This window comes from Lathamus discolor, chromosome 16 (genome assembly GCF_037157495.1).
Source record: "Lathamus discolor isolate bLatDis1 chromosome 16, bLatDis1.hap1, whole genome shotgun sequence".
NCBI classification, from domain to species: Eukaryota; Metazoa; Chordata; class Aves; order Psittaciformes; family Psittacidae; genus Lathamus; species Lathamus discolor.
The window spans coordinates 5,802,030-5,817,291 of NC_088899.1; the positions used below are offsets into that span (position 1 = coordinate 5,802,030).

Genomic DNA, 15,262 nt, shown 5'->3' on the forward strand with positions numbered 1-15,262 from the left:
TGCCAACTCCTTCCTGCTGCTCCAGTGCACAATATGGCATTGCTCAGAAGAACAAAGAATCTTTATTTCCAGCTTTTAGTCTAAAGTAGCACTGAGCATAGGTAGAAGTCAGGACTGCTGTCTGACTGTGAGTCCTTAGAAGGGGTAATCTATCATCAAGTACAGGACGTGAAACTATTTTTATTACTATCTTTAGAGAGATAATCAGGGTTGAGCTCAAAAAGATGGACTGGAAAGGAAGAAAAGTCTAAGGACACTGCAGAAAGACAGAGAGAGCATATCTGAGGTGCTGAAGGGGCGAACAATGCTAATATCAGCATTTTGTTCCTTCACTTTTGCCCTCCCTATTTGGCTACTTGGGGGTCAGACTACTCAATCCATTCCGTTTCAATACATGACCAGTAGTTCCGTTTCCTCAACATCTGGGTTGTTTCTTTTAAACTAAATCAGCAAACCCCGAGTTCATCAGCAAATCCCTGCAGGCGTGTTACCAGGTGATAACACCTGAGAAGGGAAGCTCTTCTCTCTGTGGTATTATTTTCATTCTACACAGCGTTAGGCTGGAACAATGGGAATCGGTTCCTTAGGAAAGCCACAGCTCAGGTTTAGTCCAAGGGGACAGACACTACTTCAGAGAAGAAACTCCTTCAGCTAAAACAGCCTCTCACATCAGCTGCACAAAATCAATGATCAGAAGGCACTGCAGAAACATGGTTTTAGTGCTTATATCTATTTCTATGTAGCTACAGTACACTCCATCATCCCTTCTTGTAATTCCATAGCCTTTATGCTTCCTGGCTGAACCCCCCCACATAAGCACTGCATAGCTTGTTTTCTAGGATTACCTGGATGCTGAACAGCAGCTCAAGCCTATTCTCATGAGGAGTAAGATTTGATCTCTGAAGTATCCCCAGAAATGAGTTTAAAGTTATTATTACAATTTGATGAGCAAAACAATATGGTCTATTTGAGCTTTTGGGATACATCAAGTGCAAAGATGGAAACCAAATCTGGAATAAGAACTGTGATCCCCCTGTGCTTGCTATTGGCTAATAAATCCCAGAGATGAGATTATTAAGAACGAATAACAGGAATTTGTCCAATCCACATTCCCCAAAGGAAGTTACTAAGGTAACAATTTGTTAAAGAAAGCTTATATAGTCTAAAAAGAACTAATGTTAGTTTCTTCAATGATAAATGGAATCAATTACTTTAGTTACATTGAACCAACAACACTAACTGCAAGTTGCTGACAATAATCCTACAGCTACAGATGTCAGAGCTGCCAGACCTTTATTTGCTTAACAGAAGCCAGTAATAAGACTCTTACTGTAACGTTCACCATGAGCTCCCTACATCAACCTGCACTCAAAATCCCATCTACTTCCTACACGTAGCACTAGCATTCAGATATATCATACAATAAAACAAAGCAAAGAAATCATTGCACTCACAGCACTTGAAGGGTTCTGTGCTCTCCTGTAAGATCTGTGAACAGTCATTCACTGAAACAAAGAGCGCTTCCCAACAACATCCAACAAGAATGGGCTGGAAGTTACCCAGCTCTGCTGCACTGCTCCCAGTCAGCAATAAAATAAGCCCAACTCAAACACACGCTGTTAGAAAAGCATCCTCATCCTTGCAACCTCTTCACTTCCAAGACACTATCATCCTTTACACCTCATTTCTTCTCTCAGTGACCTCCTCCACGTACCATCTCCTTTACGAGGCAGGTTCTGCCACCACAATTCACCCACTGTTATCAAACAAACTTACCCCCTTCAAGCTCTTTTTCCCCAGGCCGCTGTCTCCAGCAGATCTGGAGCATGCTCCATTTTCTATTTGGCTGTATTTGTCTCTAAAGAAAACTTCTCCCTGCCAGCACAATACCTCATCTGCTTGAGAACAGCATCACAACAGCATACCTTGGAGCATTCCATTTAGTTGTTCTTCCTGACTAGCTGGCCTGGCAGCTATTCCGTGTGCCAAAAGCTTCTGCCCTCACCTAGAAAGGAAAAGGCCTGCACAGCAGCTTCGAAGAGTCTCTTTCTTCTTAGGTCAGACGCAGGAAGCTTTACTTTATTAATATAGAAAGATTTAGCTGGGTCTGGCATAATGCGCTTCAAAGGCCACCCTGACTGTGCTAATCCTGCCCTACTGCATATCTTGCTGCCATGGAAATGATTAATTTATTTACAAGAAACTCAATGAGCTGCAGGCTTGTTGTTGTTTTTGTGGGCTTGATATTTTAGGGAGGGAAGGAGGGTTAGAAGCCCTAGAGGCTTTAGGAAGGCTTAGAGTACATTCAGGTTAACTATTGATCTCGCCAACTCTTCATGCACATGAACATCCAGGTGAAGTACAAAGCATACAGAAAGGCAATTTTCTACATCTTCAGGTGTTGGCAACCTCACTGTAACTGCAAAATCAGCTCTTGAAACTAACTCAGGACGAAACCTTATATATTCATTCAGTTGCACTCTCAACCCTTTGGAAATACGCAGGCTTTAAACAGAATTTGAAGGGACTGCTGTTCTTCAGCAGGTTTTTAAGCTATGACTGTCTGCAAGACCAAACGGATCCACTGAGATCAATAGGCTAAATAATCTGTTGGTAAACACAGCAAGTGTTTAAGTATCTCCAGATACTTAAACTATCTCCAGGACCAGCTGTTCTTCACTCTTTCAATTCTACCTACAATTTAAGAACATCACCTTGCACCTTACTTGCTTCAGCTACAGATCTCTCTGAACCACCAAAGGACTGTAATCTTCTTGTTCTCTGACAATAGGGATCTGTAATGGGTTTTCACAGCTCATTTTGATGAACAACATAGAGACAGTGTTCAGAGAACACTGTCACTGCTGCCAGGAAAGGGAAGAATATTCATTTTGATTGAGTTTACATCTTTACAAAGGTATTTTGATCTTATTAACCTTTTATGGAATGACAAAGAGTATCTTTAGATATTAACATGGATGTCTTGACACGGAGAGCTTTTTTTATTGCAAAAAGCAAGGATTAAGTCACATTCTGTCTGCACAAAAAGAAAACAGTAATGAAGAAGTCATAAATACGTGGCATCCCAGCCTGCCTTTGCAATGGCATTAACTTGGATGAGTTCCTGTACTGCTCATAGGCCTCAGACTATGCAATTACATGGGAACTCCTTTAGCATTCAGCTTTAGTAAAGGGTGTACTTATTAGGAATCTCTGCTGAAGGTGTTTTGTTACAATATTCACACCCTTACTTTATAAATAGGCAGACAGTTGCACATTGCTTTGATCTCAAAACAGGATCATTCTTGCTATTAAAAGGAAAGAACAGGAACAGAGTTTTCCTCTTAATGGCAGCTTAGAGTGACCCCAATAACTTTGCTAGTTTCTCAGAGCAGTGATTGCATATGACATGATGTTACTGGTGAAATTATCAGTGCTCAGATCATATGTAGCAGGAATAAAAAGGGAAACGTCCATCAGCACGTTTCAGGAAAGCTGTCAGGAAATATAGTGGAATGGCTGGGAAGCAGATGCAGTGTTTAACAGCTCAGACACTGTGCCAATGCCCTACCTGCTTGTGTTGTCATCATCATCAGAGTCAATGAAGCTGCTGGATTCCAGCTCACTGCTCATCATGGTCGAAGAGCTGTCATAGCCAGGAGGGTGCTCACGGTGCCGGTCCAGTTTCGGGTGGCCATTGATCCGAGGGACTGGAAAACAAAACCAATGGAGTTTTACCAGGGAAAGAGGAAGAGCAAGGAAGAGGTGGCCCTGTGAGTAACACCACACTCACACTGCCAGCTCCAGACAACTCTGCAGGATGATCCTTATGCTGAAACCAAGCTCTTTGCAGACCCCGATTTCATTCAGCAGCTGGAAAGCCTACTGCCCTGCCTACCTTCCTTTTTCATTTCTCTGTGGCTCAGTTCATGGGCAAACCATAAACAGATCAAGGAAGAAGTAGCAGGCATGAACAAGTACTGAAATGGTATCAGCACATCAATTGGAAGAGCCATGGGAGATTGATATCATATGAAGACCTTGGAAAAGCAGCAGATAACCCAGTTTAAGTTTGGTATGGACAGGCCTAGCAGCAGAGAAGACATTAAATAACACTCCTTAGTGAATTCTATTAATATCTCACCCACAAAACCACTTATCCCTCAACCTGTGCTTTGTGTTCCTGTCCTACACCACCTTGTCTGGGCAGTACAGCTATACCAAAGTCACATTGTCTTGACCATTTCACACGCATAAGATGCTTCAGAACAATTTCTTACTAATCCCAGGCAAACACTGTCAGACGCACAAACACAATGCAGATAACCCCCTCAGTAAGAATGCTATTTACTTGAAGGCAGCAGTGATTCATCATTTTCTGGAGGTATTTTATATACTTCCCTTTGCAAAGCAAACTCCTCTGCCCACCTCCTTCCAGGGACCTCTCATTAGAAGAGCCATAATCTCTAAGAGCTCAATGTTGCCAAGAATTCCTTTCCCTGGACCAAGAATGGCTCAGCTTGATAAGGCACCTGGTCAGGAAATAGACATAACAGTCTTCAAAGACAGGCTGATATCCCTGAATGTTCAACCCCAGCTGCTCATCCAGGCTGTCCCTCAAGGAATTCACTATTATCTCTGAGGACTCACATGGCTGGAACACTGCAAACTGTGCTGTAAAATTCACACTCAAGGGCCTACAGAGCAACAGTGCTGAGGACAACAGAGATGTAAGGTCCCATTTCCCTACGTTAACAGAGCTTGTGCCCAAGAAATCAAGGACGGAGTTGGCATTGCAGCCTATAAAACCCCAGGAACACTCAAGAGTAATGGATCCAACAAGGCAGAAGAGGAGCATCCAGCTGAGGATCTTATCAACACGACAATGCATCAGTATGGACATAAACTCCCCAAACCCAGTAATAACCACCCAAACTTTCACATACCCTTTACATCCAGTGTGCGTTACCTCATTCTTATACCAAGTACCTGAGTTTCCCTGCACAAAATAAGGCACTGACTGCTTAGAAACCTCAGTTGAAATGAGTGTTAATACCTACAGCGATACAGGAGGGGCTGTGCTTCTGGACAGCATCTGACTGGTTCCAATGGCCTCATCGGGGAGTGAGGCCACTTGTGACAGTATCTCCTATGGGGACTGGGTCTCGGAGGGGAACACTGCTGTGATTGGAGCTCCTGTTGCCTCTCCTGCTGTGGCTGGCTCCTACCAAAACACTTCAACAACGTGGAAGTGACCATTCTCCTGCCCACTTAAGGAGGTTCAGGGCTCCTGCTGGGACACTGGAAAAATCGCATTCCTGAAGACTCAAAGCCTTTGAAAAACATGTATTTTAGCATGCTTTTCCTCCAGGACATAGCCCCATGGAAGCCTGTGCCCAAGAGGCAGCGCACCTTGCGAGCATCTTGAAGGACTAGGGAAACAGAACAAAAATCACTGCATTCTGTGCCATTTCCACAACACACTTTGTAACCATATCCGCTGGGTACAAGGCACCCTCTTCCATGGATCAGTTCTCAAAAGCCAAGCATTTTATAGCCACATTTTAATGGGCTCCTGTAATATGGCATAGCTCTCTTTAGGCCAATAAACCACACATAAAGAGACCTTTGAAATTTGTATAATAACCTTTTAGAATGGAGTCAGACTAGTAGAGATTATACTGATTTGGGGTTTCTTTTAAATTATCTCTTAACATACTATAGAAATGGATCTCAGATCCAAATACCTAGGTTTACAGCCATTAAATTCCTCTTTTTTTTTGGAGATAGAATTGAAGGAATTTCTCACCCAAGAGTAAAAACCCCTGGGTCTTTGGGAGAAGCACAAACCGAATGCAATATGGCATTAATTTGTTAAGATAGGACATGTACAAAGGTAATCCTTCCAAGCGGTATTACAATGGTGCCATGAACCTTTTCCAACTCCCTATTTCCCTGGGAGTTTTCCATTAGTGTTTCTTGAGTTGTTCCTCACAAGCCCAAAGGATTAAGATGATGATACTTCATCTAAATGAGTGTTTGCTTTTAGCGTCATTAGTTTAATATTACAATGGTCTCAGCATTCTCATGTGGTGTTACCACAGATGCTAACTTAGCACCTCAAACGCTAAATTTAACACAGATTTACCACATTTGGTCAAGATTTTGACCTGAGCTCTTCAGAAAGTCAATAAGAACTTCACCCGGGTCAGTTTGGTCACCCGACTCAGAGGCTGTCTTGGTTATTATGGATTGCTTTGGTATAAATGTGGTTTATAGCCAGTCTCTATGAAGTTTAATGCTTCACAGGGAGCAGCATGTTGACCATGTACCTTTGCTCCGGGCAGAGTTCACCGTCTTAATACCAAATGATCTTCACCCTGTCCCTCCCCGCACCACAGTCAGCTTCAGCCTCACAGAAACCCTTTTGATCCTCAAGTGAATAAAACTTTGTCCCGTCGCATCTAATGGGGAAGCAAAGCAACTTCTCTCACGTAAAGCACTGCCAGGGAAATCAGATCTCAGCAGCGGGCATCTTACACTGCTGAGAAGACAAGACACAAGTTTATATGGTATTTCACACAGTCCTTGGATTCTTCACAACTATTAGATAGAACAAAAGCAAAAGGCAGGGGCAAGCTGCAGCACGGCAGCACTGACTATGGTCTGTCTGCCGTGGCTCAGTCTGACCCGTGTTCTCCCTGCCTGTACCTGAACGCTGCTGCCGGGTCCAAATACCACGTCAGCAGAAGCTCCCTGGCAACTTTCAGCCCGTTCCGAAGAGCCAAAGCAACGCCCAAACCACTGCTGATGGATTTATAGGGGGAAATGGAACAGGACCTTACGCCTGCGCCTGTTGAAACACAGCGTCAGCTTCTATGCTCTTGTCTGCTTGGTACATCCAAGCAACCAAAGTCGGTCCCGCTATAGAGATGCAAAGGGAAGACCCCAACAAAGGGAAAACCCAGATCTAAATCCCTCCCTTTTCCTCTTTAACTCTTAACTTTTCTATAGAGACTTAATTAAACATACTACCATAATTATGTCATTATAATTACATACATTTATTGTACAAAGATATAAATTTAAAGGCTTCTGATCAGCAATGTGTTGGCCTACATGCATGAATCAAACCCTTCAATTTATGGCTTTTCTTCTATCAGTCAATATAAACCAAGAGTGGAAGTGAATTCTTCTCTGAGCACTCCAAAAGCCAGTGCACAGCTGGATTCAGCCGGAACCGGAATGGGTGAACAGATGTGAAGGGCTTTTAGTCTCACTTTGCAGATGTGAAGAGGCACTGATAGTTGAGATCAACATCCATATTTCTAAATATTCCAACTAAAATACAGCTGGCTTCCACACTGGATGAGAAGAGCTCTCTACACTGGTAACACCTCCTGTTTACATTTTTCCCTTCCCTTCTTACAACTACATCTTCTCTGTTCAACTTCAAAGAGAAACAACTGGGTTCAACTCCATGTGTCCTGTTGGAACTAAATCTTCTTCTCAGATGCAAACATACTTCAATTTGAGCAATGTTTTATACCTCCCAAACAGCACCAGGTAACCTTGAAGTCACAGGGAAGGTTTCCTGTGTAATTAAGGTGCACATTTATAGAATCATAAAATCATAGAATAGTTCGGGTTGGAAAGGACCTCAAGATCATCCAGTTCCAACCCCCCTGCCATGGGCAGGGACACCTCACACTAAACCATCCCACCCAAGGCTTCATCCAACCTGGCCTTGAACACCGCCAGGGATGGAGCACTCACAACCTCCCTGGGCAACCCATTCCAGTGCCTCACCACCCTCACAGGAAAGAATTTCCTCCTTAGATCCAATCTAAACTTCCCCTGTTTAAGTTTTAACCCGTTACCCCTTGTCCTGTCACTGCAGTCCCTGATGAAGAGTCCCTCCCCAGCATCCCTATAGGCCCCCTTCAGGTACTGGAAGGCTGCTCTGAGGTCCCCACGCAGCCTTCTCTTCTCCAGGCTGAACAGCCCCAACTTCCTCAGCCTGTCTTCATACGGGAGGTGCTCCAGCCCCTGAGCATCCTCGTGGCCTCCTCTGGACTTGTTCCAGCAGTTCCATGTCCTTTTTATGTTGAGGACACCAGAACTGCACACAATGCTCCAGGTGAGGTCTCACAAGAGCAGAGCAGAGGGGCAGGACCACCTCCTTCGCCCTGCTGGTCACGCTCCTTTGGATGCAGCCCAGGATCCGGTTGGTTTCTGGGCTGCGAGCGCACACTGCAGCCGGCTCATGTTCATTTTCTCATCGACCAGCACCCCCAAGTCCTTCTCCGCAGGGCCGCTCTGAATCTCTTCTTTGCCCAATCCAGAAAGTTTTGTCCTCTCGCTACCCAATTAAAATCCCCTTTCCTAAGCATTTTTCCTTAATTTAGCCAACATTGTTTTGGGGGTTAGGGATCAGGACCCATTATAACAGAGTGAGTACTTCTACAAACCATGATTGTAAGGGGTTTATTCATAAAACACTCCCAGGTATGCAAGTCCTTGGTCTAAACAAGAATCATTCTCTGCTCTGATTCAGTGCCTGCCCCACTAATAACCAAGGACTTTCTGCCTGCCAACCCCTGCTCCTGTTTCTTCATTAGAGGATGACAGAGTTCACTGAGGGTGTCTGACAAAAGCCTTTCAATGTGTCACAGAGATTAGAATAAAGCATAGCCTAGGAGGGTAAAACGTGTCCTCCTTGACTTTTATCAACAGCAGAGTAGGCCCTGCCTGAGGGACAAAAGCACATCAAAGTGCTAAATCAAATAAGCCTTGAGAGTGGAAGAGAGCGGAGCAGCATCTGCTCAGGGAAGCTGTAAAGAGGGTTCCGTGACACTGCCAAGAACAAAGGTGAGAGCATCGAGGGAAGAAGTCACAGCCAAGCTTCCAGTTAACGGAGACAACAACAGAGCTTCCAATCCCCACCAGTGCAGAAAGGCTTTCCCGGTTATTAACAGGAAACACGTTACTGAAAACCTTATCTGTGCACTCGCTGTCGTGTGCAGGGGCCAGAGTCCCCGCTACATGAATAGGGAAGGATGATGAGTATGACACTGTCCATTCCTGCTTTATGCTCATACCCATCCATGTGCTGTACCCCTATATCCTGATTTGTGATTTGCGTTTGAAGTTCTGAGGAGCCCTTAAACAGCCTCTCTGATCACGCTGCAGTGCTACTGGAGAGGCTTCTAGATGCTGCCACAGGACAAACAGACCATAGAAGCATCACAGAATGGTTTGGGCTGAAGGGACCTTAAAGCTCATTCAGTTCCAACCCCCTGCCACAGGGTTCCTAATACCTAACCTAAATCTCCCCTCTTCCAGTTTCAGATGACAACCAGTAACAAAGCTCCTGCTCTCACAGGCACACAGCTGCACACTGCCAGCATCCCATGCACAGCCACCTGGTCACTTCAAACCTTCAGGCTGTCACCAACCACCTCACAGTTCTTCATACATGACAAAGTCTATAAAGAGCAACAACTGCAGAGAACTGTATTTTCAGCCACCACCACTAAAGCTCCCACTGCAATCGTTTTGCAGTCCCAGCCCTTTTCGTTCAGAGTCCTTGGCATACACATCCCACAGCAAGGACTGGAAGCTGGCAACAGCTCCTCTTCCCAAACATTTAGGGATCCTACAAGTGTGTCCACATTAAAAGCTTCTCAAACCACGGGTCATTATCCAGCATTTTTCAGCTGCCTGCACAACAGTGAAGTTCACCCCACAGCACACTGGGTGTTGAAACACTGCTGCTGACACTTGACATCTGCAGACTTGTCAGAATCCAACCAGTAGCTATAAAACATCCTCCAATGCCAAAGAAAAGCTGTCCCTTAATTACATCCCTAATAAGAGCCTCCACAGCCCCTTTCCCACTCCTCCTCGGGATACTGATGTGGGAGCTTTGTTCCCCACAGCAAGGGTCCCAGGAACATGCGCCAAGCAGACCTCCCACCTTTCTAATCAAGATCTCCACTCCACGCTCACTCCGTAGGGCTTTGCCAACCTTCCAAAGCAATGAGGACTTTTGTGGTGCAGCTCCGTCATTCCGACAGCTCAACTCTTTCAGACTGGTTTTATAGGAAGCTAATGCCAGGGAGAGATTTGCTCATAATTGCTGTGAAAGTTGATCAGGAAAAGACAAATCCCCCAATTCATACAAAAGCATCTTTGGATACAAAGCCTCTCCAAAAAGAAACCAAGCCAAGAAACCTCCCCAATCATTTCTCTGCATATGCAGCTTCCACAGTATAAATCATTATACCTTAAAATACACACACACACACACACACACACACATAGAGAAGGTAACTTTGTCCATGCTGCCCTCACGGGGCTCATCTTTCTCAGCTAGTTCACTTCATTAACCTCAATGAGAATATAACAGCAGTGTCAGAGCAAAATCCCTTTTCACTTGCACTCCTGGTGTGAAAACTCTTGCTTTAAGTAGGAGAATAATACAGGGGATTTAAATTTAGGCAATTCCCCAGAGAAAAACCCCATCTCTGCTTGTTGAGCCTTCATTGTTCCCCCAGCTTTAGTGAGCATCCGAGGATGGGAATTAGGGTGTGCTTTGCAGAAGGGATATCATGCACCGTTCTGGTTCCCATTAGCAGAGAATGGTCTATTAAAACCTACTGAAAAGGAACACAGTAAAAGGAGAAGCTGGGGACCCTGCAGACCAAGTGTTCTTGTACAGGTAGCACATTGGTGAACAAATAACCAAAGCTCTGGCAGAGGAAGGGCCTAAGTGTAAAGCTTCCCTTGGATCTCATGCAGCTGTAAATCAGGTCCTGGAGCAAAGTCCAGGAAGCAGCTTCCCCTAGCACCTACTAGGCACTGAGTTCAATTTGAGCACATACTTCAACTACATAACTGAGGTTAACCCAAATCACTCGGATTTGAGCACACTTCCTTAAAGTTAAGCAGGTGCTTAAGTGATGAAAGAGCTAACAACATACCCAAGAGCATTCCACGGCTGATGAGCAGGCTCTGCTGATGCTGTGTGTTTGGACATCTGCAGTAGGAAAGGAAGGAAATTCCAGACGGATTGATACCTGCCCCTCTGGCTAGCCTTCTTCCCATTCTCCATGGACAAGGACAACTCATGCTAGGCCAAATCACTTCTGTTCCTTGATGTCATCAGCTGTATAACGCTACCAAGGATAGACTTCTGGACACTGCCATGGGACAGATTAACACCAGTTACAAAGTTCCTCCTCTCTAAGAATAGTATGATCCAGGGTGACAACTCCTTTGAAACTACATCCCTGCTCATTCCCTATCTCCGGCAGACAGCTCACCAAGGAAATGCTAAATGTACTGTAAGTTTCCCAGATCAGTCTCCCTTATGATTTCCTTAGTGCTCGCACCTGGAATGTCACATACCTCCAAGTACACATTGATAAACGAAGGAGTTTCATTATGTGCCTGAACCCATTCTCTCTGTGGGAACATTTTTGAAGCCAGAGCAGATACAAGCACAAAAGCATCCACAGCTATTCACTGCCTCTGCACATGGCAGCATAACTTATGGGAAATGGGTGGAAGAGCTTGCAAATTCCCTTGCCTCTGTTGTTATCACAGTGAATCCCTGCTCTAGTAAATCACAGCCTCTCTGCTGCAAAATCCTTTTGCACTTTTAATGGCAAGAGGTGTGAAAACCCTGTTGGATTAGCAGGTGTGTCGCACATCTTCTGCCTCCAGTTTGCCATCAATATTCACAATGGCTTTTGTGTGTATGTCTCTTAATTGCCCATTAGCAATTCAGCAGAAAGAGTATTCCTGTGATGAGTAATCCTGCAACAATGAAGCAAAGCACACAGGCTAGCATTTGTGAACAATCCTCCCATGGTAGCACACTGTTAATTAGGAGCCATCACACAGTCTGGTTAGTTTACTGTCACCTACACTCTTCAGATCAAAACTGAATGACTCAACCAAATCCAAAGTGAATCAAAACGGAATGAGCTCAGTTACAAACACGACATGGTACATGCTACTGTACAGTTGGGGAGCTGACTGCACCGCACATATGCCTCGGGTACTCTGCATAGTAATTCCTATGGAACAAACTGACGAGTAAAGCAGTGCTCCAGCGAAGATCCCTCATCCTGCCTTTCTGTGAGCTGTGGGAGCTGTAATTTTGGTGTTATTTAAGCAAGCCTCTGAAGGATAAGATCAAACACTGACTGCATTTCCTTCTGCAGGGGAAGGAAGGTTTACTACTGTTTCATGATGACAAGGGAGTACACAGCTTCTGCCCCTGAAATGCCTGTGAACTGGGTGTCACGACCTTGCTGCCCTTCTTCCACCCTTGTCCCTATAACCGTGCCCCCATTTTACATCCAGTTGTGCTCCAAAGAAGACATGAAGGCTCAAGAAACGAATAGCCCTGCTAATGTGTGATGCTGAAAAGGCCTTAAAAATCCTTCTCTAGGATAAGGGTATTTCACTTCTAATCCTTTTCAGTGGCAGCTCAGGACATAGTGCTGAGCTGTGCACTTTGGAGACAAGCTTTTGACTGAAAATAACACACTGGTGGTTTGGGACTTTAAATAAAGTATTATTATGACCACAGAAACACTATGGGCATGAAATAATATATTTCATGAGACCAAAATGATCCAGCAGTTGTCCTTGCTTTATGCAGGTTAACAAAATTCACTTATGCTCATACACACAGCCTGTTTCGGGTAGGAGGCCTAAATTGTTTGGAGAACAGGTAATGTTTGTGTTACTGAGAGACATGTTCTTGCCTGAGCACAGCTTAGGCTGAGAGAAGAAAGAGTATTTCTATCTAAAGGGAAAAGTATGAACTAGTTGGAGTCCTGGTTTTCTAGAACTGGCCTTGTGGTCGCCAAAAGGCAGAAACTCCTGTGCTCAAACAATTCCACATGAGCAATCCAGACTAGGGTCTTAGACCAGCAGCTCAACAACCAGCTCTTTTGTCCATGGTCAAACCTGCACTGGCACTAGTTCAGTGTTAAAAACAAATCACCTTTTCACATTCTTCCTGTAACCAGTGTTTAACACAACACCATTAGAAGATTCTGTCTCTTTCTATGACCCCCCCAAAGGAATCTGCAGTCAGGACCACACAAAGGCAGCTCTGCTCCACCCACTGAGCAACTTTCATTCATTCAGAGCCAGTTACAGGTTGGAAAGGGTTAAATGAACAGACCCTTGCTTCTAACCCACAGTATATGTATGACTTCTGGTTTTCTAACTGGAGGCAAATACTTTGGTGGGTGGAGAATAAAGCCTGCGATGGCATCTCCTGGGCACAAGCATTCCCTATTCTGGACCATTTTAAACTCAATGGGTGGCACCTATTAATTCTTCATTAAGCCTAGAAATTCCTGTCTGGCAACAAATGAAAAGACCAAGCTTACTTTGATGTACAGACTAGAGGCAAGAGATGGAGTTCTGTATTTACCTGTATGCTTTGGGTCTGTTTATGTCTAAAAAGAAGATCCTCAGAGCCAGTGTGCTGCAGTTCCACCAGCATAAAACACTCCTGCTGATTCAAGCCTAGAGAATTGTCCTGGGTTCGGCTTAAACCACAACAAGAATCAACTGGAATTATTGCAGAGGATTTTGGCTCAGATCTTGCAATGTTAAAATACCAGGACTCAAACTGTCCACACTGCAAACTCCCAACACATCCTACAGATAACCTGTTCTACCTTTACATGAGCAAACTCTAGCAATGGAGGCAGCCTAGCCATGAGAGTACTGGACTCAGCACTGTGTGTCATTATTCCTCTCCGAGCTAATCATCTTCTAATGCTACAGAATGCATATTGGCAAAAAGAATCTCTCTGCCATTTTACTGTTCAGACCTCTTAGAAAACACTGAGCTTCATGTCGTGGTTTAAACAAAGTCTGCCATAAATCACGCAGTCGCTCTCTCACTCCCCCCCTTCTTGCCTTCCCCCTACTCCCGGAGAGACGGAGAGGAGAATCAAAAAGCATGCAACTCCCACAGGTTGAGATAAGAACAGTTTAGTAACTAAGGTATAACACAAATCACTACTGCTACCACCAGTAATAATAATGATAAAGGAAGTAACAAGGGAAGAGAATACACCTCAGCACCAGCCAACTGATAACTCGCCCCACCTGACTGAGCACTGACCCATACCTTGTCCAATCCTGCAGTGAACAAGCCCTTCCGGGTAACTCTCCATTACATCCTGGGCATGACATGCTGTGGTATGGAATACCTCTTTGGCTAGTTTGGGTCAGGTGTCCTGTCTCTGCTTCCTCCCGGCTTTCCCTCCTCCCTGCAGAGCATGAGGCTCAGAAAGTCCTTGGTCAGAATAAAACATTTGTGTTATCAGCCCTGTTCCCAGGCCAAAAGTCAGAACACAGCGCTGCACCAGCTACCAAGAAGGAGAAAAACGACTGCTACTGCTGAACCCAGGACACTTCAAAGCAATTATTAAACTATGCCATTCAACTGATAACAGTAAGATTGCAGACACAGCTCTGCAGAATTCATGCAGAAGTAGTTGTTGCTCTGAAAGATCATCAGCAAAATCATTCTTTCTATATGAAAAAGAGGGAAAATGGGACAGGACTCACCATCCTCGTGCCCTTCTCTGTTTCTCCGCCGATGCCTCTCTCGTCGGTGGCTGATAACTGACTCTGTTCCTGTTTCATTGTCCAGGCCATCCCGGCTGCTGGCAGCATTGGGGCTGTTAGAGAACAAAGAGGAAGAAACACTGGAGTCATCTCTTTTCTTTCTGATACAAACTGTTGCAGTCGTGAGCAGGTTGAAGCCACAAACCCATGACACAGATTAGCTGCAGTCCTGCTACAGCACTGCTCTGCTCACCCCAAAACCACCTGAAGGGTGAACAGACAGGTCAGTATCAATGCTCTGAGACACAGGTAGAGTCAGCATGACATTGAAAAGGCTGCCACAAGATTGTTGCATGAAACTTTCATAGGGAAAAGCCTACTTATGGGCTAAGAGAAGGGACTGTTTTAGCATGTGCTGAGGTGACAACTGACTACACGACAGCTTCAACTGCAAAGGAAATGGGATTTCAGCACAGTCCCAAATTCATGCTATTAAAGCTATTTTAATAGCATAAATTTGCAGCTTATCTGCCTAACCCAGGAACAAGCAGGTAACACTGGTGTTTGGAAGAACAAACCTTATTGACCCTCACACTCATCTCAACCTCCAAAACACCCCAGGTTCCTGTGCATCAATCAAACCCTCCTA

The 15,262-nt window shown here is 44.7% G+C and overlaps 1 protein-coding gene across 2 annotated transcripts in view; it reads right to left on the reverse strand.

Moving 5' to 3' along the window:
• The window catches only part of DVL1 (dishevelled segment polarity protein 1), a 70,194-nt gene that overhangs the window by 17,832 nt on the left and 37,100 nt on the right, over positions 1-15,262 (reverse strand). For both annotated transcript variants that reach the window (XM_065696218.1, XM_065696219.1), the window contains exons 4-5: positions 14,614-14,726; positions 3,572-3,710 (exon numbers count right to left, since the gene is read on the reverse strand). In XM_065696218.1, the coding sequence (XP_065552290.1) occupies positions 3,572-3,710; positions 14,614-14,726 (252 nt within the window). The remainder of the gene's footprint in view (positions 1-3,571; positions 3,711-14,613; positions 14,727-15,262) is intronic.